Here is a 26,617-nt window from a genome sequence, read left to right as displayed (position 1 = left end):
TTCATCTTGACCACGGCTTATAATCACAGTAACCAACGGTTAATTGATTACCTACAACATCTTAATTGCCTGATGGGGCGTGGAAACAATTGAAACTTTTAACCCAAGGTGTGGACTTCACAGATGAGGACAGTGTTGACCCAACCTGCATTGATTGCTCTAGCCTGGGAGGGCGATGATCAGCAGCGACGCACCAAATAATAAACTGTTCAAAACCTGAACTGCGACGGACGCGTTTGGTTAGAAGATGATCCTGTGCGTAATTGTTTTTTAGCAGACTGCTTTTCGGATGAAGATCTGTTTGTAGTGATTGAAGTGACATTATCCCTCTTTATTTTCATGGATTTGAAGTGCAGTAGTAGTAACAGTATGTGGAGAGAGGGGACAGTGCATGATTAGTTCGTTACAGAACGCACTTTCCACGCCGTATTTCCAATTCCGGGATATTGCCCACAACATAAGGCCAATTACTGCAACTACAACGAAGTCCTGTACAGAAATAGACTTTATATTGAACCCTTCAGATTATTTCTCTCGCGGCTGTCATCGTAGTATGTCTGCACTTCGAAAGAAATTTGGGGACGATTATCAGGTAGTGACCACCTCATCCAGCGGGTCTGGATTCAACCAGCCGGCACCAGAGAAGAAGAAGAAGAGGCAACGCTTTGTGGACAAGAACGGGCGATGTAACGTCCAGCATGGAAACCTGGGTGGTGAAACCAGTAGATACCTTTCCGATTTATTCACTACGCTGGTCGATTTGAAATGGCGCTGGAATTTATTTATCTTCATCCTAACATACACGGTGGCATGGCTCTTCATGGCATTCATGTGGTGGATCATAGCCTACATCAGAGGAGACCTCCATCGAACCCACGATGACAAGTATACGCCATGCGTTGCCAATGTCTACAACTTTCCCTCCGCGTTTTTATTCTTCATAGAAACGGAAGCCACAATAGGATATGGCTATAGGTATATCACGGACAAATGTCCCGAGGGGATCATTCTCTTTCTTTTCCAGTCAATCCTGGGATCAATCGTTGATGCTTTTTTGATTGGCTGCATGTTCATTAAGATGTCCCAGCCCAAAAAAAGGGCAGAGACCTTGATGTTTAGTGAACATGCAGCTATTTCGATGCGAGATGGAAAACTAACTCTCATGTTCAGAGTCGGCAACCTGCGTAATAGCCATATGGTGTCCGCACAGATCCGCTGCAAATTGCTGAAAGTAAGTGTCACTTCTACGGCCCCATGCACAACAATATTTGTGTATCTAAACGTTAGTACCCCAATTACTTCTGTCATGTGAGTGTAAGTTATTCGTTTTCTTATTGTTTAATTACGCTATAGTTACACATCAAATACTTAGAGGAGTATTATAAAGTTTATTATTCTCTGCTGATATTACATTTCAATACCAGAATTGCTCTTTTATCGCTTTAGAGACATTTCTATTGATATTAATGTCGGCCTAATTAAACATAGATTAATGGATTTCTAGAGCCTGCTTTTATGAACAGTCGTTTTTTTCACTTTATTTGCAAATAGGCCTACCAATGTGAATTAACACATAAAGTAATTGATTCCAGGGAAGTTTAGTGGCAATGCTATTCATATAGAAATACACATTTGACCATTATACAGGCCCCCTGAAGTAGAAGAGAGTCACTGGGTCATTATTAACATCTTGAGATGTGCCTTTGATGTGGCATGATGTGCCTGATTAGCTATAGCCAGAGCTATATATATGGCTCTGGCTATAGACATTGATTTACTAACTCTGTATATTTACTGATGATTGGTTTCTTTAATTGTTCACAAAATGTGGATAGCGTTCAGTATGGCTCACTGGGTTGCAGTAGTTAAACTGTCCCCCCCAGCCTCTCTCAATCTCTCTCTCTCTCTCTCTCTCTGTATACTTCCATAGTCTCGTCAGACGCCCGAAGGTGAGTTTCTTCCACTGGATCAGTTGGAATTGGACGTGGGCTTCAGTACCGGGGCGGATCAGCTCTTCCTCGTCTCACCACTCACAATCTGCCATGTGATTGACACTAAAAGTCCATTCTACGAACTCTCCCAGAGATCCATGCAAACAGAGCAGTTTGAAATTGTGGTCATATTGGAAGGAATAGTGGAAACCACTGGTAAGTTATCACAAATACCTTGTATTTCTTTCTTGCAGTATCGGCCTATTGTATATCTATGCCCTGAGATAAACTAGTGGAGAATGTTTGGCTCTGGCTAAAGTATATGACAGCAAAATAAATGCACCAGTATGAGTGTTATAATGATGTGAATCAGTATAACGTGAAGTTGCAGGTGTATACTGTAAGTTGACCCAGATGGGCCTCTCCATTGACCCCTGGATGATAGTGGATGTCATTGATTGCATGCTATTGATGTTCTGTTGCACAACTGGATAGGTTTATAAATCATATATGTTCTGATTGATTTTACGTTTGCAGTGGAAATGGCAAAAAAACAAATTGCATTTGGATATGCTCAATCTCTTTTGAATTTGGTTGGCCTGTGTTTAATACAGTACATCAACATGGCATGGGATTCAATTATGTTTAGTTTATCTAAAGAGCCAGTCCCTTGATAGATTTGTACAAATCATTTTCAACATTTTTTTATAAGATCTCCTAAAATAATTGCTGTCTAGGGAACAGTTTTGCTGTTTTACAATACATCTTCATGCTCTTCTGGGGGTATACTTTGCTTTCCCAATTTCCTTCTGAAATTGGAAACGTCAATTCAATAAAAACAGTAATGACACTTGAGAAACATTTTGGTTGCTGTGATCATATTTCAAATTCAACTGTTTCATTTGAGACCGTTAATAAATGGCTGCAGGGAGTACTTTAAGATTGTGGAATGACATACCAGTCCTGTCTGATGCAACACAGACCACTGCAGAAAACAGTTATGGTCAAGATTAAATAGTTGGTCCTGTACTGTACTGTACGTATGTGGCAGTGGCATGCGGTTCACGTCATGTCATTCATTATATTATATAACTCATATAGTATACGAACATTTAATTGGACTATTTTATTTATGAGGGCTTACATATTGATGTTATATAGACAAAAAGGTGCAGAGAAATGTCTGTATGATAAGTATGTCATAATGGTGCTGCCTTGTAGAATATATCCTTAGAACTAGTTATGTCATTATCTTTTCCCAAAGTTTTGATTAATTGGTCAGTCGTCAACACGGAAAATTCTAGAATGCGGATAAGAATTTCAAAACATACACTTTGGAGGTAAAGGTTCACATGTGTCATATGCATTGGGCACAACAACCAAATTAGACAGCAAACACATTTTGTAATTGTAATTTAACATGTTTTTGATGTTTTCTCAATGTCAAGATTAATTCTAGATACAGTAGTAGTGTAATCTCGACCGCGTCAATGCGAACATACGTAGGTGGTCAGGTTAAAAAGCAAGAAGAGAGATTTCAGTGTGAAAACAATATGTGGTTAAAAATGTATGTACAGTGAAAGTCTAATCCTCAGACACTTTCATTTCGGTCCAATGTAACTCTGTTTCCATGGCAACCTCTCTTTGAGCGTTCTGGATTTCAGCACTGCACCTGAACTTAGATTGTATGCCTATGGTATGAGGGGAAAACTGTAATGCAATGCAATTGTCAGTAATACACAAGTGAACATGTGGTAACCGTACACAAAACAAGAGGTCTACTGACAAAACAACCTGATATTAAGATAACTACTTTTCTGCGATCAAATTAGGAGGTGGACTCGTGAGAGCTACCGTGAGTTGTTACAAGGCCAGATAGAATGTTTATAAAATATGAATTCAGAGACATTTACCGGTGTTAGCTAACATCAGCATGTCCATGTTTTACATGTACATTTAAAAAACATTATTTTTTTTACATGTTCATAGAAAATCAGCTCTCTTCATATTCACACAATTACCTTTTCAAATGACATCATCATCCCATCCTCTCACGATATCATAAACTCAAAGTCAGCTCCACATGGCTTCCCATCTGTTATGCTGTCAGAGATTTGAACATAGTCACTGCATGCATGAAAGTATGATATGAGAGTGTTACAATATAATAATATAAAGGACAAGAAAAAAAGACACTTTTCATATGATTTAAATACCTTTGTTATGATGGCATGTTCAGCAGAACAACGTTCTTTAACCTCTTTAAAAAAAAAAAGTTTCTACATATTCTTCATTAGGGACTACTGATTCAAGTGTTATAACATTGTCATTTACATATTTGCAATTGATATAACAGATAGGATTGTTTAATCCAAATTGTTAAGGTTTAGTTAACTGTTCCTTCTATAAATGTTTCAAAAAAACATTCAGGGGAACACCGTACTAAATCACTGAGTTGCAATAACATTTTCTTTGTGATATGCAAAAGTGAAATTGCTCAGACTGCAATTGATTTACCACTCGTCTGTTCAAATGGTATGCCAATTATACACAGTACATCTAACATGCAATTTTGTACTTTTGTCCCGTTCTCCATCTTTGATCAGCTCAGTTACATGACAAACAGGCTGGGATTTTAATTTCATGGCAAGCTGACTTTGAATGTGTGATTGACTAGAGGAAGAATGCTGTCACCAACACGTTTTTCCCTGAAAAGTTGTGTGTCGTTCAAGACGCTTCACAGTTCAGCAAAAAAAAAAATTTTTTGTGAAGCACTTCATTTAAGTTTCGTGTTCACTCATCAATTATGTTTAGAAACACAGTGGCTGGCACATCAGCAGAAAATTAACTCTGTGAGAAGACTGCGATGTGACTATCATGCAAATGCTAATGATTGATGGGCTATTGGGAAGATGCTGTGGCATTTACATGACGCTAACAAGGTGTTTACAAATATTTTCCGAACAACTCCAGCCGAAAGCTACAGTGGAACATTTTGTTACACTATTTGAAAAGAGCAATCCCCAAATTGCGCTGGTCAAAAGTAGTGCCCTACATAGGGAATAGGGTGCCATTTGGGACACGGTCCATAACTAGTTAGCTGTGCATTGAAGTGGCCTGTTGTCTTGGCTTCCTCTCTGCCTCCTCCATGACAGTCCGAGCCTTTTTCACGATTCACTGGTATTGGAGAAAAATAGAATCTCCCTTGTTATTGTTTTTTTTGCTATTTGTTCATGCTAAGACGTGTGGGTGGCATGAGACTGTTGTGGACTTGAATTGATTTAAAGTGCATTTGATGTTTATTCATGTGTATCTGTGAGCATATAAATACAGTATGTTTGTCTGTGGAAATTCTAGTACTGGATAAAGAAAGTGTTTTTCGAGCTACACATAGTCTCACGGTTGGGCTTGTCCTGTACCAAATATTCTGCCAGTTGAATCATTTCAGAGTGTTGGACTAGTAACCGAAAGGTTGCAAGTTCAAATCCCCGAGCTGACAAGGTACAAATCTGTCGTTCTGCCCCTGAACAGGCAGTTAACCCACTGTTCCTAGGCCGTCATTGAAAACAAGAATTTGTTCTTAACTGACTTGCCAAGTTAAATAAAGGTACAATAAAACAACTTTAAAAAACTAGTATAATGCATTGGATTTGGAAACCTTGGGAATTATGTTAATATCACGTTTTAATCTACATCATGATTTATGAGCCTCTTGAAATATATTGCTGTATTTGCAATGGATTTTCCCATCTTTGGCTCAATGTTGAATATTAAACAAAAATGCTGCATATTGGACAAAAAGTATGAAAAAAAGAAATGCGTAACGCATAACTAAGACAGAGTCTCACGTCATGTCGCTGGCTGCTCTGTCCCGCGAGAGCCCGCGTCCCCCATCTATCCAGACTGACTTGCTGCAGTCTGGTCGAAGCGATGACCAGTTCTACGAGGGCCCAGGGAGACACCATCCCAAAACATGGTGACCACGCCATTTGGGGTGGAAGAGCTGACATACCCAGGAAAAATTGGGAGATGCCGTATGCTTTCCCTCATCATCTTCGAGCTCTTCGATGACAAGTGGATTTTCCCAGACGGCAGTTACAAACCTGCTTACGACCAGTCCTGGCAGCTATCGTCATGCAGGGCTTATACCACACCGAACAAAGCAATTTTCTATCCTCGCCCGGATGCATAGAATAAAAAGGAAAGAGCCAGGCCCGCAACTCTTGAAAAACAGTGCCAACCCCTTATGCATGCTCTCTGTTTTGCAGTTGGTGCGTCTTTTCGTGGAGAAGTGGTGTGAATCTGTTTTTCCATGGTCCTATGCTCCGTGCAGGATCTTGCTCTACTAGCCACTGTTCGCGCCCTCAGACTGAACAGTTTTTCCCCCTCCCCAGGTTAATGTGCCTATGGCTTTTCACTTGTCGCCTTCCCTAGAAGGGCGTCCCCCGTCGTTGTCCAGTATGCGCAGTGGGCGTCTACCTGGCATGTAGGAGAGCTCGAGCAAGAGTGTCATGCTCTTCGCTGATCGGGCAACTACCCTCAGAAGATATCCGACGATATCCTGCCGGATCATGGGGACTACATAGGAGTTTACCTATTGGGCACTGCTTTGGGGACATGTCTTATTAAACTAAGATTGTATGCGCTTTGTATTAGCCTTTCCCTTACTTTGTAATTCGTTTTTTCTCGAGGGGATGTCTCTGCACCTTTTTTGGTGCATACTCCCTTAGTTTCGGGACTTCTGTGGGTTGCACATTTTGTGAATACTCTGGTTTCGGAGTGCATGTTTTGCAATATGGGAGTTGGCCATATCTCCACATTTGAGATATCGAAACGAGTAATTGAAAGAGAACTTATGGTTACTTGCGTAACCCTGCTTCTCTGATATTATGAGTGAGATGTCTCACCACGTTCCCCTGCTCACAAGAGCGTGAGGAAAAGAACCATGCTTGAGAATTACCGGAGGGCCGGAGAGTGGCTCCTTTTAAGGGAGGTGAGGCTCTCACCTCATTTGCCACTCTACCAGTCTGTCCCCAACAGAAGCTTTTGTTAGGTCCTCCCGAGAGTAGGCGATCCTTAGCGAATCCGCCACATGTGAGATATCGCACTCTTAATATCAGAGAACCGGGCTATGCAAGTTTTGCGAGGGCATGGCCTAAAAGCAAACAAAGTTGTGTGTCTCTTTTTTAATATTTTAATTGTTGTAATTAGATATTAATAGTATCCACATACTGCATTATGATTCAACTTTTCCATTATAATCTTGAAAGTAAAACAAGCCAAAGAGGAGTTTGTCGTGCACGAAGAGTAGCAGCAGAATAATGAATTCAGAGAAATGGATACATCTCATGTAGCAGATTTGCTGAGAAGTCAGAGGCATGCGTTGGTCTGAGGTAAATAGTGTCAGAATGGAGCTTGTTATTACACACTACTGTGAAAGGATAGACAAGGACCCTGGAGTAAGTGACCATAATTCATTCCGAATGATCACACTCAGAGCATGTCCGTCATGATCCCCGCTCTCCATTCCGCCCCGCACTCAAGCACTCTGCGGTTCAAGGGTTAATGTGGGTTCAGCCGGGGGAAGTCGGCCTTCTAAGCAGGTGAGAGCAGGAGTCTCCGATTAAATCTAATGTGCCCAGGGTCAGAGCACGGCAGAGTCACGCCCCCCCCACGGGTGCACTGATAAGACACTTATTTAATAGCCTTCTGTTCTCCAGTGGTTTACAGGGTTTTTTATTAACTTGTTTCATTTAACTTTTAATTTTTTTATTTTAACGACCCGTCTCACGCATTTCATTGCATTAAGAAGCCGCGTTGAAGCTTGTTTTTCCAACGCAAATGTTAATTGTGATTAGCGACCAAATTTAGTGCGATAATCTTTTTGGAATGTCATTTTTTTTCTCAGTTTACAGTATAGAACATACACTCGTTAGTACATACAGTACTGTACGTCTCATGCTGGAATTCTAACTCAGTTGAGGTACTGTAATTTCTGTAATAGACTAAATGTATATTGTGTCGAATTGCACATTACCAGTTTGCATTAAGAGATATCCACTTAGTGACAGCGTACTTTTGTCTAAATTTGTCCCACTGTGAGAGAACGTGTCGATTCCGACAACACACTGGGGAGCTTCACCTTTCCTGAAGATATAGTAATTGCACAAGGAATGGACTCCACATAATGGGTATTGGGTTGAACCAGCTATGACATGGAGGATTCTTTATCTCCTTTCCCAAGGGGAAACAAGCTTACATTGTGTTTTTGGGGATTTGTCAGGTCTCTGTAATAAATCCTGGGAGGGAGGGAGGAAGGGGTGTGGCATGGCAGACATGGGCTGAACACATTTGGTGACGCTACTAGAGCCAAGGTAACAATCAGGCCATGATGTGGAGAGCCGTCACTCTACTTAAGAGTTGGAAATGATTGTCTCTTTCTCTCCAAGAACTTGCATGTGTTTTGGAATTAACATGCACGTCTAATAATAATGTATTGTGTATAGTAATATTGCCAATGATACTGTTTAGTACCTACCCCCCAAGAAAAAAAGATTCCAAAAGGACTATTTGGCTGTCCCCATAGGGGAACCCTTTTTTGGTTCCAGGTAGAACCCTCTCTGGAAAGGGATTTATACCTATAAACAAAAAAGAGGGTTATTTAAAAGGTTACCCTATGGGACAGCCCAATAACCATTTTAGTTTCTAGATAGCACCTTTTTATTTCTAAGAGTGTATAAAGGGTCAGTTAAATGGTTGATTATGGTATCATGCTGCTCCTTTTGTCACCCAAAACTAAAAGGAAAACGACAAAGATCTTGGCTATATGAAAGACTCAACAAAGATCTTGGCTATATGAAAGACTCAACAAAGATCTTGGCTATATGAAAGACTCAACAAAGATCTTGGCTATATGAAAGACTCAACAAAGGATGGGTAGGCTAGAGCTTGGTCAAAACTGACTAAAGATGGTGGCTCCTCAATAACCATATGTTATCGTTGTGCTCTGCTTTAAAAAAAATAATATATATATATATATATATATAATATTTGTATCATACGCTGGATAGGTGTAGTGAAATGCATAGTTTTACAGGGTCAGCCATAGTAGTACGGCACCCCTGGAGTAAATTAGGGTTAAGTGCCTTGCTCAAGAGCACCTCGGCAGATTTCCACCTTGTCAGCTTGGGTATTCGAACCAGCGACCTTTCGGTTACTGGCTCAATGCTCTAATTGCTAGCCTAGCTCTCAGCGTTTTGGTCACTGTGCAGCATTGATTGATAGTGTCTGAGTGTCCCTGAAGTGCACGTTAATCGATCTAGGTCTAAACAGACACAGCCACATTGACATTTTGTCTTTTGGATGCGCTTCTAGCGAGACCATCCTTAGGGGGATGCGTGCTTTCTATTTCAGTCCCATTGACATGCTGTGGGGTATTGGACCTCACTCAAACCATAGTGAGAAAACACAAGCTTAACTGAAAATGCGATATCCCTTTTTAAATGGCCACACTCCGAGTGTGATTTGTCTGCCCACCATTAGTTGGTGTTTGGCTTCAAGGCTATCGATCGTGTGCCCCTCCTCCTGCTCCTCCCTCTCCTACTCCTCACCCACCGTCACCACCAACACCCTCTTTCTTTCATAATGTCCCCCTCCCCCCTGCTGCTTGTTAATGGTCTTACTGTTGTGTAGAGCCGTATGTTCCTGTGCCTGGTCTGTCACCTCACCCTGTGTAGAGGCTTGGCAGGCAATGACACTCTCCTCTCTCTCACACACACAGCCTCTGCTCTGCTCCTCTCTGCTCTGCTGTTTACCTCCACACTGATGTTATTGCCTGAGTATTCTGGCTCCCTCAACACCCATCCCCCACAGCAGTACATTTCTACACCATTTTGTCTCCGGCAGTATATTTCCTTCTCTGTATTTATTTATTTATTTATTTTTGCGCACATTTTGCCTACCGCATGTCGTATAATGTGGAATAAGCACGGGATGCAATAAGCTCGGGATGCAACCTTAACAAATTGATTGAATTCTTAAATAGCATTACAGCGGAGGAATTTTGTATTCATCTACAACGAATCAAAGAGGGAAAAAAGCAGGCCTCTAAAAGAATACCGTGTTTCATCTCAGTGTACCGTTTGATGGCGGTCACCATAGCAACAGATTGTCTGTCTTAGAGAGGACTTGTGCCCATAACAGATGTATCTGTATCAAAATGAGCGAAACATTTCTCATATCCTCTAATAGACACAATTTGTTGTGGCCTTTCAAGCGTTTCATGGAAAAATGTGTATAATCAGTTGTTAGGAACCCAAAGTACCGTACTCAGCACAGTATTATTGATGTACTGTATGTCCTGTGAATTCAAATGTTCCTTCTCCATTAAAGACGACATCTCTTGGATGCTTATTCCCTCTCTCTTTTGTCAGTTGTCCTCCGTGCTGCTCGGGCTCAGTGCCGTCTCTTTAATATTTGATACCACTGGGCCAAAAAGCAGTCAAGCACGGATGTATTCTTCTGCTTTTCAGCAACAACCTTCCACATGATGCATTGTTAGTTAGCTGCTGCTGCTCACCGTTTGGTAAATAATTCAAGCATTCATATGTTAATGTGATTTGTTCACAGAAAATAATCTTAACGGTGCAAGCATTAGAGGGTTGACTCGTGATTCTCTGTATTCACTGTCCAGAGCGCTGATTCACAGTCTTGCTTCCGCCACTGTTTCCTTCACAGATAATGCTTCTGTCACGCCCTGACCTTAGTTATCTTTGTTTTCTTTATTATTTTGGTTAGGTCAGGGTGTGACGAGGGTGGTATATGTGTTTTTGTCTTATCTAGGTTTTTTTTTGTATATCTATGGGGTTTAGGAATTGTCTAGGTAAATGTAGGTCTATGGAGGCCTGAATTGGTTCCCAATCGTTGTCTCTGATTGGGGATCCTATTTAGGTTGCCATTTTTCCATTTTGGTTTTGTGGGTTATTGTCTATGTGTAGTTGCATGTCAGCACTCGTGTTAGATAGCGTCACGTTTGTTTTGTTTAGTGGGTTTCATTCATTAGAATAAGAATGTAGGCTTATCACGCTGCGCCTTGGTGTCCTCAATATGACGAAGGTGACAGCTTCAGCTGCTTCTAAAGCCTGTATACTGTGTTGATAGCCATATTCTGGGGAGTGAGGTTGCATGGAGGAGTGTTTGTTGTATGCGTAAATGATGTTATGCTGCTTTTAGCGATTACCATTTCCTACTGATTCGGCACACACCGAGGCGCGAACTAGAGGTCGACCGATTTAATCGGAATGGCCGATTTAATTAGGGCCGATTTCAAGTTTTCATAACAATTGGTAATCGGCATTTTTGGACACCGATCATGGCCGATTACATTGCACTCCACGAGGAGACTGCGTGGCAGGCTGACTACCTGTTATGCGAGTGCAGCAAGCAGCCAAGGTAAGGTGCTAGCTAGCATTAAACATATCTATAAAAAACAATCAATCTTAACATAATCACTAGTTAACTAGACATGGTTGATGATATTACTAGTTTATCTAGCTTGTCCTGCGTTGCATATAATCGAGGCGGTGCCTGTTAATTTATCGTTGAATCACAGCCTACTTCGCCAAACGGGTGATTTAACAAGCGCATTTGTGGAAAAAAAGCACTGCCGTTGCACCAATGTGTACCTAACCATAAACATCAATGCCTTTCTTAAAATGTGTACACAAGTATATATTTTTAAACCTGCATATTTAGTTAATATTGCCTGCTAACATGAATTTCTTTTAACTAGGGAAATTGTGTCACTTCTCTTGCGTTGTGTGCAGGCAGAGTCAGGGTATATGCAGCAGTTTGGGCCGCCTGGCTCGTTGCGAACTAATTTGCCAGAATTTTACGTAATTATGACATAACATTGAAGGTTGTGCAACGTAACAGGAAAAACTTCTTACCTGGGAATATTGAAGACTCATGTTAAAAGGAACCACCAGCTTTCATATGTTCTCATGTTCTGAGCAAGGAACTTAATCGTTAGCTTATTGCACTTTTACTTTCTTCTCCAACACTTTGTTTTTGCATTATTTAAACCAAATTGAAAATGTTTCATTATTTATTTGAGGCTAAATTGATTTGATTGATGTATTATATTAAGTTAAAATAAGTGTTAATTTAGTATTGTTGTAATGGTCATTATTACAATTAAAATAAAAAAAATTGGCCGATTAATCGGTATCGGCTTTTCTTGGTCCTCCAATAATCAGTATCGGTGTTGAAAAATAATAATCGGTTGACCTCTAGCGCAAACCTAGGACCTCTGCCTGACCACCCCCCTGCGTCTTACCAGTTGGCGCCACGAGAAAAGCTAGCCATTCGCTGGCACAAGTGGGGAAACTTCAGGCTGAGGAGTAAGTTTCACACATCCCCATGTGCTACACTTGCGTGCTTGCATGTGTTTGTTTGTGAGAGGATGTCTTACATCTGCAGATCCTTGTCTGTGAGAGAATGGAGAGGTCGGGGAGGAATTTTTACGCCCACCTTTCTCCCAGTGACTTGGACTGTGGGAGTCGAAGTGCAGAGGAAGGCTAATCTGAAAAACGGGCAATCAATCATTTGCATAAATATGTAAATGCATTGCTCAATTTGCATTGCTCTATTTTCCAAAGAGTTCAGGTGGTTGTGAGTGTTTTGTCAAATAAACTGTTTTCTGAAGTCAAATGATGAGCATGGATTTGTTGATATATAAGAACTGGATTGAATAAAACAGGCACCTATCTAAAGCCGGGATGCAGGACTCTGGTCCTTGAGGTGTGGAGACAGTGGAGTTGTGCCTGATCTCCAGTATACGACTGAGCCATGCAGCAAACAGATATAATCCTCTGCCCCTGTGGCTTCTATATCCTCGATAAGCTTACGTTCGAGACTCTCTGCTCCATGAATGCCAGTAAGTTTTGTGAGCCACCATCAAGCAGAAACTATTGGCAAGCTTCCCCCTTGTTTATGTTCCATTCCCGCCACCCAAAGAATCAATTGTATCTCCCTGTCACCTTAGCGACTTGGCTGCGTCTTGACTTTGTTATTTGAAACACAAGAGAGCTCAGTATTATCCTGCTGTGCTAGCTAGCTTCATTTACTCACAAAGTACTAGCTTTTGATAGACTCCCAAACATACAACCTCAGCGAGATCAATGTCCTTTGCCCTTAATACTCTCTCAATGGCAACACGTTATTGCATGAGAAATATAGTGCATATTCAATTTGAAGAGCAAAATTCCTTTGGTATATTGTAGATTTACCTGCTGTAAAAAGAAGGGAAATTGAGTCTCTGCAGCTAAGTTTTCTTTACTAATAATCTGATATTTGAAAATAGTATGTGTTTTACAGGGCTTTCACGCTTCAAATCCTGTCTATCTGATTTCACCATCTAATTAAAGTTAAATATTTCGCAACATCCAGTTTAATGGCGCAACATCCAATTAATACATAGAAGGCACGATATAAAGTAATGTTACCAATCTCCTGAGATGTCTCGAAAACAAACTGACACCACTATAGGTGTTTCTGTCTCTTAAGACTTGTTTGGATCTGGTATCACAGGAGGTTGGTGGCATCTTAATTGAGGGAGGACAGGCTCGTGGTAAAGGCTGGAGCAGAATTGGTGCCATGGTATCAAATACATCAAACACATGGTTTCTATTTGTTTAGTGCCATTCCATTTGCTCCGTTCCAGCCATTATTATGAGCCGTCCTCTCCTCAGCAGCCTCCGCTGTTGACTGTGCTCATCACGCAGTACACATTACAGGGTATACATTAGAACATCAAAGAGAGGTCTGTACACAAAGCACAGTCTGTGTCCCGGAGAGGATGAAAGAGCCAGACAGACGGTACTAAAGGTACCTTTCACTGTGCTTATTAAATATGGTATTTGTAATATGAGCTCACGTCAATGATAAGGAACTACATAGGATTCGATCAAAACAAATACACTTTGAGGAGCAGTGATGTGCTGGAAAGGGTCAGGGGCATACAGGCATTCAAACCAGTTCACTGTGGTCAGGAACTAGGGGCATAATGTATCATCCAGTATTGAGTGATAAAACCAGTGGTTTTATGGATGGTTGTTTTGATTGGGATGGCCGAAGTGGTGTTTTTTTTGCCTGTTGGTACGCCAAAAGTATGTGGACACCTACTCGTCGAACATCTCATTCCAAAATCATGGGTATTAATATGGGGTTGCCCCCCCCCCTTTCCTGTCTTAAGTCTTCACTCTTCTGGGAAGGCTTTCCACTCGGGACTTGCTTCCATTCAGCCACAAGAGCAACAGTGAGCTCGGGCACTGATGTTGGGTGATTAGGCCTGGCTCGCTGTCGGCGCTCCAATTCATCCCAAAGTTGTTAGATGGGGTTGAAGTCAGGGCTCTGTGCAGGCCAGTCAAGTTCTTCCACACGGATCTCGACAAACCATTTCTGTATGGACCTCGCTTTTTGCCCAAACTGCTGCCACAAAGTTGGAAGTACAGAATCGTCTAGAATGTCATTGTATGCTGAAGCGTTAAGATTTTACTTCAATGGAACTAAGGGGCCTAGCCCGAAACCATGAAAAACAGCCCAAGACCGTTATTCCACCTCCACCAAACCTTACAGTTGGCATTATGCCTTCGGGCAGGTAGCGTTCTCCTGGCATCCGCCAAACTCAGATTCGTCCGTCAGACTGCCAGACAAGTGTGATTCATCACTCCAGAGAACGCGTTTCCACTGCTCCAGAGTCCAATGGCGGTGAGCTTAACATCACTCCAGCTAACACATGTCATTGAACATGGTGATCTTAGTCTTGTGTGCGGCTGCTCGGCCATGAAAAGCTATTTCATGAAGCTCCTGACAAACAGTTATTGTGCTGACGTGCTTCCAGAGGCAGTTTGGAACTCGATAGTGAGTGTTTCAGCACTCGGCGGTCCCGTTCTGTGAGCTTGTGTGGCCTACCACTTCGCGGCTGAGCCGTTGTTGCTCCGAGACATTTCCACTTCACAATAACACCACTTACAGTTGACTGAGGCAGCTCTAGCAGGGCAGAAATTTGAGGAACTGACTTGTTGGAAAGATGGCGTCCTATGCCGGTGCCACTTTGAAAGTCACTGAGCTCTTCTGTAAGGCCATTCTACTGCCAATGTCTGTCTATGGAGATTGCATGGCTGTGTGCTCGATTTTATACACCTATCAGAAACTAATTTGAAGGGGTGTCCACATACTTTTGTATACAGTGCATTAGGAAAGTATTCAGACATCATACTTTTTCCACTTTTTGTTACATTACAGCCTTATCCAATATTGATTGAATTGTTTTTTCTTCTTCTCATAAATCTACACAAAATAAAAAATACGCCATAATGACAAAGCCAACGTTTTTATTTAATTATTTTATTTTATTTTTACAAATGTATATAAAGAAAAATATGAAATATCACATTTACATAACTATTCAGACCCTTTACTCAGTACTTTGTTGAAGCATCTTTGGCAGGGATTACAGCCTCGAGTTTTGTGTATAACGCTACAAGCTTGGCACACCTGTATTTGAGGATTTTCTCCCATTTTTCTCTGCAGATCCTCTCAAACTCTGTCATGTTGGATGAGGAGCGCAGCTACTTACAGTTCTTTTCAGAGATGTTCGATCAGGTTCAAGTCCGGACTCTGGCTAGACCACTCAAGAACATTCAGACTTGTCCCGAAGCCACTCCTGCGTTGTCTTGGCTGTGTGCTTAGGGTCTTTGTCCTGTTGGAAGGTGAACCTTTACCTCACGATGTCCTGAGGTCCTGAGCGCTCTGGAGGAGGTTTTCATCAAGGGTCTCTCTGTACTTTGCTCTGTTCATCTTTCCCTTATTCCTGACTAGTTTTCCTGTCCCTGCCGCTAAAAACATCCCCACAACATGATGCTGCCACCACAATGCTTCACTGTAGGGATGGTTTCAGGAATTCAGGCCAAAGACTTCAATCTTGGTTTCATCCCCACAACATGATGCTGCCACCACAATGCTTCACTGTAGGGAGGGTTTCAGGAATTCAGGCCAAAGACTTCAATCTTGGTTTCAATCAGAGCAGAGAATCTTGTTTCTCATGGTCTGAGAGTTCTTTTGGTGCCTTTTGGGAAACTTCAAGCCGGCTGTCATGTGCCTTTTACTGTGGAGTGGCTTCCGTCTGGCCACTCTAACACAAAGGCCTGATTTTTGGGAGTGCTGCAGAGATGGTCGTCCTTCTTGAAGGTTCACCCATCTCCACAGAGGAACTCTGGAGCTCTGTCAGAGTGACCATCAGGTTCTTGATTACCTCCCTGACTAAGGCCCTTCTCCCCCGATTGCTCAGTTTGGCCAGGTGGCCAGCTCTAGGAAGAGTCTTGGTGGTTCCAAACTTCTTCCATTTAAGAATGATGGAGGCCACTGTGTTCTTGGGGACCTTCAATTCTGCAGACATTTTTTGATAGCCTTCCCCAGATCTGTGCATTGACACAATCCTGTCTCTTAGCTTTACGGACAATTTATTTAACCTCATGGCTTGGTTTTTGCCCTGACATGCACTGTCAACTGTGGGACCTTATATAGACAGGTGTGTGCCTTTCCAAATCATGTCCAATCAATTGAATTTACCACAGGTGGACTCCAATCAAGTCGTAGAAACACCTCAAGGACGATCAATGGAAACAAGATGCACCTGAGCTCAATTTCGTGTCTCATAGCAAAGGGTCTGAATACATATGTAAATAAGGTATTTCTGTTTTTGATTTATAATACATTTGCAAACATTTCTAAAAACCTGTTTTCGCTTTGTCATTATGGGGTATTGCGTGTAGATTGATGAGGGAAAGCATGTATTTAATCCATGTTAGAATAAGGCTGTAACGTAAAAGGGGATAAGGGAATGGGTCTGAATACTTTCCGAATGCGCTGTATATAGTGTAGCTTATTATACTCATCTAAAACGCACAGCAAAGCTGTTTGGCTGTGTTTGATCGTAGTCATATCACCTCCAAGTTTCCAAAATGGTTATGATAGCAATTTGTCTGTAATTGGGGCTTTTCCCTATGGGTGAAAAGGAAAGCAACAGAGCAGCCTCTTCAGTGAGACTGTCGATGGCCTTTAGTGTATGGATGCAGGAATGTACCCACTTATACCTCACCACTTTACCTTTTTGCCATGCTGTCGATGGTGCTATTACAAAATTGCTGGGCTTTCCTCCAATACGAGGCCGCTCAATAGGATGCAGATCAGAAAATAGAGAGCTACCCAACAGGGAACCAGAAGTTGATTATCTGATTTCAGATGAACTGTGCGATTATCCTTATGTGTGCCCATTTCTATAGATCACTGAATATGATTATGTTGCGGAGTTAATGGAGGAAAGTTATATTTTGGTAAATTTGTGGTAGAATTAATGGAGGAAAATTCTATTTGTGTTCATTTGTGCTAGAATTAATGGAGGAAATGTCTGTTTCTTTGCTTTAATAATCTCCTGTCATGCTCCGGGGCAGTTCTGTTGAACTTTGTTACAATATTTGAATATCCTCTACTGATTATTTTCCATTGAGTGGAGTGTGATATTGACTTTTAATATGTTCTGTGTGTCTCTGGCAGTCTTTGGGACGTGAGTCTTAGCCCACTTCTGACTAAAATAGCAGAGGTTCAGTTGGTAGAGCATGGCGCTTCCTACACCAGGGATGTGGAGTCGATTCCCGATTCCTGTCCTCCATGCACTTATTGATAAAGCCAGTGACTGATGTGGTGTACTCCTCAAAGCCATCGGAAGAATCTCACAACATATTCCAGTCTGTGCTAGCAAAACAGTCCTGTAGTTTAGCATCTGCTTCATCTGATCACTTTTTTTATAGACCGAGTCAATGGTGCTTCCTGTTTTAAGTGTTGCTTGTAAGCAGGAATCAGGAGGATAGAATTATGGTCAGATTTGCCAATTGGAGGGTGAGGAAGAGCTTTGTACGCATCTTTGTGTGTGGAGTAAAGGTGGTGTAGAATTTATTTCCCCTCTGGTTGCACATTTAACATGCTGATAGAAATTAGGTCAAACTTATTTAAGTTTCATCCAGAGCGCCGCCTCTGGATGAGCGTTTTCCTGTTTGCTTATGGCGGTATATACAGCTCATTTAGTGCTGTTTTAGTGCCAGCATCGGTCTGTGGTGGTATGTATACAGCTACGATAACAGGCACACCATTATTGGTGGTAAAATGATACAAGAATTACTGAGGGTTTAAGCAAAATACCAGTGTAGTAGAAGTGTGCTTTTGCATTTGTACACCAATACTCGACCTTTGAGCTTACAGTATATGCCTGTTGGTCAACATGTCGTGTGACTATATGCTTTGGAAGATTTTTGCAGTGTGACAAGTTCATGATACAAATGACTACAAGATTCCCTGCACTTAGCCTCAATTGGCTTCTCAACCTCAAGTCCCTATTATTACTGTGGACCCCAGTCATTGAAGCATATTTCCATATGCCGAGAGCACTCAGAAGTGCAGAGCGATAGGGCTGAAATAATGCCCAGAATACCCTGACCGTACTCAATGTTAATAACTCTGGCACATCTGTGACTTGACTGTGGCTGTTAAAAACTGTTATCAGCGCATTATTCTATGGACCTTGGAAACTGTGGCAGAAACAAAGATGATCATAGCTTCCATTAAGATGAACAATACCTCGTGTACCATGATCTTTAGTCTCTTTGACTGCTGATGCTTATGATTCATTTATTGCTGCCAGGGCATTTTTACGCTAGCAATTAGTATTTGTGGTATTTATATCAGGGCAACCACTCAGCTTTTAATGGACTTCAACAGACCTTCAAGAACACAAGTGCCTCCAGCTTTGTAACAGCTTGGATACTTAGTTAAAAGGAAATAGGAAGACGTGGCTCAGTTCAATGTTCTGGACTGACAGATGATAAACCGTGCATCTCATCTCTGTTAGAATGTGTTTCTATTGATTCATGAATTGCGGGGCGGCAGTGCAAGACGCTGCTTTCAGCAGCCACGTTTTCCTAGACATTCTGAAGAACAAAAGGTTTGCATGGAGCTCCGCGGAGGGTGGATTGATACACCGCAAGTATTCAGATCACGTAACAGTAATTACGATATAGCGTCTGCCGAATAACAGTGACGAGAGGGTTATCACTGAAGATGAACCTGTAACTTTTATGTAAAACAAAATGAATGTTGTTGCTCATTAATTCCCACCTCATCATTTGACTAATTGTATTAATTTGTTTATGGGTAAACTAGTGGAGTGTTTGTTAAGCATTCATTTCATTCAATGTCTCCAGTAACAAAAATAAATAAATGAATGCCTGGTGCTCATGATCGAGTGTATCTTGTTTCATCTATGGAAACAAACCTTATGAACTTTGAACTTTCCTTCACAGACCTTGACGGGCAACATGGCTGATCACACTGACCTTGCTAAAAGAGTAACTTATCTTTTGTTATTGTATCTTCTTTTCTTAAAAGCAACTTTTAAGGAAAAAATTAATAATGCATGAAATCTGCTTTGGTCAGGCTGACATTCTTCAGGCAGCACTATGATGACCTAATTAACCACTTGTCATAGGCACGTTAACATTTTGAGACCAAACATGTTATGTAAACAGGCTTTGAATTGGAAGTCCCATACATGGTGATGAATATTTGTTTCTCAAAAAGATATATGAGTTGTCGGGAAAGCCCATTGGACCCATTGCATCCTTATCTTTGCTAAGCCTCCTCTGGTCCGTCACTCAAGTCATTTGATTATCTTAATCTGCTCTTTTGTCGTTCCTAACCAAGGTTACGATGTGGACTAAATTGCCAAGTAGCTAAAGACCCCGGGTGGCTTAGATAAAAGACATCTTACTTATTTAGGAAATTGTTTTTAAAGTGTCTTAACATGATTCAGTGCCTCCGAAAATAGCAATTGTTTCCTTGTCATTGCAAGACAAAATGAAAACAGTATTTTAGGAATAAAGATGTAGAGGCATCTTGTTTATGTTGTACTCCGCCAAAGACAATGAATCCCACTCGTGTGCACTGTACTGTATGCATTATGTATTAGGTGAATGCTTGTAGTTTCTTATTTTCATGTTCCCGGTACTGTTGCTCGTACACTGATGAGAACAAGGAGCTGGATTGATGCCTGTTGCAGAATGTGCATAAAAGCGGCACTTTTAGTAGTTGACTATTTTAGCACTGACATAGTGACTTTACAAAACAAAACAATAACACAGGTAAAACACTGTGTGCGTTTTCATTTTGTTACAGTGGTTTGGGAGAGAAAATGGTTTAGTTATCAGACCAAATCTATACAGGAGAAGATCGCCGAAGGCAAACGGTGTTTTACATTGCGGCGCTTTTCATCTCAAAAGTAATCGCTGAATGGACTCGCTCAGCTATCCTCTGCGTCGTTCTCAACCTACTGAGGAACTTGCTCATTAATGTTGTATGGAATCTGAAAATAAGTATTTTTTGAGGCCACTTTCTGTGTTTATATGTACTTATTCATCACGTCGGTTTGTGAGGGATATTGTTTGTTGAAGGAAAATTATCTTTGAGGAACACTTCACTCTTGTGACTGAGCTGAGGGCACTTCGTCAGCCATGTAATTGAATCAGGGTTTCTCTTTAATTCTGAAGTGTTTGTTTATATATTTGACTAGCATAGCGTTCATCTCCATAGCATTAGCCTTGTCTGCCTTGTCCACAGGCAATTGTGCATAATTCCCTGCATAGAGTCGAAGTCGTCAATTACATTTCCTGAAATAAAGACATGGAGACAATCAAGCCAATCATACATGATCTTTTTTTTGTTTTTGTTGTTTTGTCTGTGTTCGACAGGGATGACTTGCCAAGCGAGGACTTCTTACACTGAGGACGAGGTTCTATGGGGACATCGTTTCTTCCCAGTCATCTCTCTGGAGGAGGGGTTCTTCAAGGTGGACTACTCCCAGTTCCACGCCACGTTTGAGGTCAACACCCCCCCGTACAGCGTGAAGGAGCAGGAGGAAAACCTGCTCATATCCTCTCCTCTTATGGCCCCGTCCCTGTGCAACAGCGGCGAGGGGGGGAAGAACAGCTCCATGGACTGCCTGGAGACCCTGGAGGACAAGGAGAGCACCACCACCAAGCTGCCATCCAAGCTGCAGAAGATGCAAGGGGGCGGCTGCGGCCGGGACGGACTGCCCATGCCTAGGAAGCTGCTGAGGATGAGCTCCACCACATCGGAGATGATCTACCCCGGGAGCATGGGGGAGCTGCCCATGAAGCTGCAGCGCATCAGCTCCGTCCCCGGCGTCTCCGATGAGAAACAGGTGAACAAGATGGCCTCCAAGATCAGCTCCGATCACATCAGCCAATCCGTGGCAGACTTGCCCCCCAAGCTGCTAAGGATGCAGGGGGGAGGGGGAGTAGGGGGCCGAATGGACGGACACCTTCCCCCGAAACTCAGAAAGATGAATTCCGACCGCTTCACGTAGAATGGGCGACCAGTTTTAACTTATTACACCCCAACCCTTTATTATTTCTAATTTATTAAAGGACATGATTCTTATATTCAAGAAAATGTAGTATATAAATACGTACAGATAAAGTATACCTTGATAAAATACCGCAGATTTGTTCCTGGATATAAGTATACATGCTATGATGAAAGACAATGTATGATAAGCACAATCTGGCACGTACGATACACTAAGTGCATGTAAAACATAGTTTCTTTCATTTCTGGCATGACATTTCTAGATATATTATTTTACAGAGATGATTTGAGCAGGGATGTTACTTCCAATGGATCTGAACAGTTGCACAAAGCCATATGGTTTACAAAATGGAAAACCTACACAACATGGGACTAATTTGCGGTGAAGAAGGGTACATACATTCGATTTGAGTTGGCTGCTTTTGTTGTTTCATGTAAAATTGTGTGGCAATGTTTCCGTTAAATGCATGCTACTTTTATTGACTTAGCTATACAAAGGTAATAGACACAGATGTTTAGCCTTAACTATATTACCTTGTTTCCATTTCCACGATTGTTCACAGCTGTATTTTTGGGAATTTTCATGTATAGGATGATATTTTACCATGTGCAATTTTAACAACTTCTTAGTTCAGCAAGCGTACTGTATGTTGCTGGATGATGCAATCTATATTTGAAAATGCATGATCCATATCATATGTTATATTGGAACTGGGCACAATCTTATTAAGCAACCTGAACTCACTTTTCAAGGTAACACTTATGTTGAAATCAAATTCAATCAAATGTATTTCTAAAGCCCTTCTTACATCAGCTGATGTCACAAAGTGCTGTACAGAAACTACAGCCTTATAAGCACAACACTGTACACTGTTTATGGCAGTAAGCATTTATGGCTTTTTGACATAAATGTCCTGAACAGTACTATAAAATGACTCTTTTACATGGAAGGAAAACAACTAACTCGATGGTCACGCATGCCTTATTGAACAAGACTGTAGTTTTGAATTTCAAATTATTATTCATTCTACATTTAATTCAACGAACATGTGCACCAAAATTTCAACTTAAGTGTTACTGCAGAAATATAGATTTAGAGGTGGACCTATAGCATATTTAGGAAAAAGTCACCACCTTTGTCTTAAGAGTCCATATGCTCCCTGTTTAACTAAAGCAATAATGTTATAATGACTATAATCTTTATATAGCCACAGGGTCTGCAGCAGCCCAATAACCATTATATTTACCGAATCCATGGAATCTGGTTCAACTAAAAGCACCAATGATATTGTATGATCCTTATACTCTTCAGGAATAAAGATCTAAGATCAGTTCTTGACACGTTGATTTAATGGGACACGGGTAGCTAGCTTTTTGTGGACACTATCAAATAAATAAAAAAGCTTGTATAGATGACAAAAACATGACAAACGCCCTACTTGTTATGGATATGACATATGGTGCATTCGGAAAGTACCCAGAACCCTTCACTTTTTCCAACTTTTGTTACGTTACAGCCTTAATCTAAAATGGATTAAATACATTTGTTCCCCTCGTCTACACACAATACCCCCTAATGACAAAGTGAAAACAGATGCAAAAATTTGGGGTTATATTTATAAAAAATTAAAAACAGAAATACTTTATTTACATAAGTGTTCAGACCCTTTGTTATGAGACTAGAAATTGAGCTCAGGTTCATCCTGTTTCCATCGATCATCCTTGAGATGTTTCTACAACTCGATTGGAGTCCACCTGTGGTAAATTCAATTGATTGGACATGATTTGGAAAGGCACACGTCTATATAAGGTCCCACAGTTGACAGTGCATGTCTGAGCAAAAACCAAGCCATGAGGTTGAAGGAATCTGTGCCTCGACACAGGAATGTCTGCAGAATTGAAGGTCCCCAAGAACACAGTGGCCTCCATCATTCTTAAATGGAAGTTTAAGAATGGAAGTTTGTAACCTATAAGACTCTTCCTAGAGCTGGCCGCCCGGCCAAACTGAGCAATCGGGGATGAAGGGACCTGGTCAGGGAGGTGACCAAGAAACCAATGGTCACTCTGACAGAGCTCCAGACTTCCTTTGCGGAGATGGGAGAACCTTCCAGAAGAACAACCATCTCTGCAGCACTCCACCAATCAGGCCTTTATGGTAGAGTGGCCAGACAGAAGCCACTCCTCAGTAAAAGGCACATGACAGCCCGCTTGGAGAATTCCAAAAGGCACCCAAAGGACTCTTAAGACCATGAGAAACAAGATTCTCAGGTCTGATGAAACCAATATTGAACTCCCAATTTAATCAATATTGGAATAAGGCTGTAATGTAACAACAATTTCAAAAAGTCAAGGGGTCTGAATACTTTCCGGATGCACTGTAATAATATCTAAAGGTATGTTTTGAATGTATGAATAAGCACGACTGGCTTTATTTTATAATGTGACCTAAAATGGTTTATTATATACAGTAAGTCAATGCAGTATCATATCAAGCTTGCCATTGGATTAAGTCTGTTCTCTATCCAGAGATAAGCTTTAGTTCAGAATCTTAAATAAGCCTATGTGACATGGATCATAGTATCAGAGCTCCTGGTGCCATTATCCTCAGTGCTCCTGAAGTGTAGACTAAATCCTCACAATGCACCTTAAATCAGCGCTTACCTCAGCTGAGCCAATTTCCCTTTGCCATCAAGGAAATCTTTGCACCAGGTGCTATTTGCCTTGATCATCTGCACTCAGAACGCCAGTGTCGCTGAGATCTCTATCCATTAAAGGTTTCATAACTGCACCCAGAAAAACTGCACCCACACTGTATTCCTTGACTTACTGTATGTGAACTTTAAAGACGCACATCTTTGTCACATGTTCTCTTTTTCCTACTGTAGGAGAGGCAGGTAATAGCAGAAACTCTGACTTATAATTCTGCTCAGATGTGTTGGTGGAATTAGAATAAGCAGAGCAATACGAATTGAATGGCTCTGCTGATGTGTCTCTCCTTGTTTCATTGACATTGCCTGTATCTGTTGGTACTAACTGTAAAGAGGGTACTACAATAAAATGCAAAATGCTTGTTGATATCTGAAGAGTTAAACATGTGAAGGCGTTATGGAAATGCTTTTTCATACTATATCCTGTAAAGTGAGGCTGCCTATTGCAAGGACATTGCAGTTATTAGCAGCTGATTATCCAAATAAATTACATTTAGAACTGGCTGGTAATGCACTTAAAATGACTAAATTCTCCAGTTGCATCCATCTGCGGTTCCATAGAATCCAAACGGAACTAAAATAAACACCCTTCCTCCATCTATTTGTTTGCTAAATAACATAAATGTTCTTGCATTCAGCCATTTGCAATTAGGATCCCACTTTGTTTTCATATCACAACAACAGTGGCACTGAGTTGAATATTCCATGCTAAATATAGTCTGTTGACTTATGAGGACTGACTGCTTGCACAGCTCTCTCTCTCTCTCTTTCTCTCTCTCGTGAGTGACAGCCAAACAGACACTTTGTGATTTTTAAATATACAGTACCAGTCAAAAGTTTGGACACAGCTACTGATTCAAGTTTTTTAAAAATATTTTATTATTTTCTACATTGTAGAATAATAGTGAAGACATCAGAACTATGAAATAACACATATGGAATCATGTAATAACCAAAAAGTGTAAAACACATATATTTATATTTGAGATTCTTCAAAGTAGCCACCCTTTGCCTTGATGACAGCTTTGCACACTCTTGACATTCTCTCAACCAGCTTCACTTGAAATGCTTTTCCAACAGTCTTGAAGGAGTTCCCACATATGCTGAGCACTTGTTGGCTGCTTTTTCTTCACTCTGCGGTCCAACTCATCCCAAACCATCTCAATTGGGTTGAGGTCAGGTGATTGTGGAGGCCAGGTCATCTGATGCAGCACTCCATCACTCTCCTTCTTGGTCAAATAGCCCTTACACAGCCTGGAGGTGTGCTGGGCCATTGTCCTGTTGAAAAACAAATGATAGTCCCACTAAGCGCAAACCAGATGGGATGGCATATCGCTGCAGAATGCTGTGGTAGCCATGCTGGCTAAGTGTGACTTGAATTCTAAATAAATCCCGACAGTGTCTCCAGCAAAGCACCCCCACACCATCACACCTCCTCCATGCTTCATGGTGGGATCCCAAGCCTTACTTATGATTCAGTACTACACAAATTGGTTTAATTATTTATTTACTGGCTAATTAAGGTGAGGTGAGTTTATCGTTTCTCTACCTCGCGTTGATATTCAAAGTTCAGACCACTTTAAACGTGCAGCTGCAGCTCAATGCTTTTCTAGTCTGGTATGTCATTCTTAACCCATCATTTTATACAGTTTGTTCGAAACGGCGGTTCATCAAGTTGACACTCTCTGACCTGACTTGTCAATGTGCAAAGTTTTTTTATTTTATATGTATTTTTTTACCTTTATTAACTAAGCAAGTCAGTTAAGAACAGATTCTTATTTTCAATGACGGCCTAGGAACAGTGGGTTAACTGCCTGTTCAGGAGCTGAATGACAGATTTGTACCTTGTCAGCTCGGGGGCGTTGAACTTGCAACCTTCCGGTTACTAGTTACTAGTCCAACGCTCTAACCACTAGGCTACCCTGCCGGCCAAGTGTATGTAAAGCAATTATCTCGAATGGCTCCTAAAATCACATCCCTTTCTTAACAACTACACTTTCGTTATTTTTCATATTACATGCACTACACGCAGGATGGAAACTTTGCACATGTAGTGGGTATACTTTCCAAGTTACAGTATTTTCTTTCTAATAGTTTTATGACAACACAAAATAACAAACAATATGACATTAGTGTTCTATAGATCGCCTCTGACTATTCCCCATGTTCTATGCTAGAAATATTGTTCCAGTATTCGCTTTTGAAGATGTTAGAGTTTCGGCGGGAAAAGGTATCTTGAAACAAAGCACATTCCTTTGGTGAATTTGGAGAGGGAGAACATAATCTTCTCTGTTTGATTTACAACAGCACTTGAGTTGTTAATCCCTCCTAGTTTTGCGTTCTGTCTCCTAGAGATGAACGTACTTTGATGCGAAAAGTGCAAATAAATCCCAGAACAACAGCAAAGGACCTTGTGAAGATGCTGGAGAAAACAGGTACAAAAGTATCTACGTATATCCACAGAAAAACGAGTCCTATATC

At 41.2% G+C, this 26,617-nt stretch overlaps 1 protein-coding gene across 1 annotated transcript; it reads left to right on the top strand.

Moving 5' to 3' along the window:
* Window positions 1–268: 268 nt before the first annotated feature.
* Window positions 269–22,757, top strand: LOC139380457 (G protein-activated inward rectifier potassium channel 1-like). Its single transcript, XM_071123137.1, has 3 exons — window positions 269–1,231; window positions 1,931–2,147; window positions 20,789–22,757. Exons 1-3 carry the CDS (start codon window positions 392–394, stop codon window positions 21,424–21,426), a joined length of 1,695 nt encoding a protein of 564 aa, XP_070979238.1. The 5' UTR covers window positions 269–391; the 3' UTR covers window positions 21,427–22,757.
* The last annotated feature ends 3,860 nt before the right edge of the window (window positions 22,758–26,617 follow it).

This window comes from Oncorhynchus clarkii, chromosome 22 (assembly GCF_045791955.1).
Source record: "Oncorhynchus clarkii lewisi isolate Uvic-CL-2024 chromosome 22, UVic_Ocla_1.0, whole genome shotgun sequence".
NCBI classification, from domain to species: Eukaryota; Metazoa; Chordata; class Actinopteri; order Salmoniformes; family Salmonidae; genus Oncorhynchus; species Oncorhynchus clarkii.
This window is presented reverse-complemented; position numbering and strand designations above follow the sequence as displayed.

Bases quoted from the DNA above. Each gene is read 5' to 3' on its own strand.
- LOC139380457 (XM_071123137.1), top strand. From the start codon at position 392: ATGATTAGTTCGTTACAGAACGCACTTTCCACGCCGTATTTCCAATTC. The intron at 1,232-1,930 runs GTAAGTGTCACT...ATACTTCCATAG, and splicing joins TCCGCTGCAAATTGCTGAAA to TCTCGTCAGACGCCCGAAGG. The intron at 2,148-20,788 runs GTAAGTTATCAC...TGTGTTCGACAG, and splicing joins AGGAATAGTGGAAACCACTG to GGATGACTTGCCAAGCGAGG.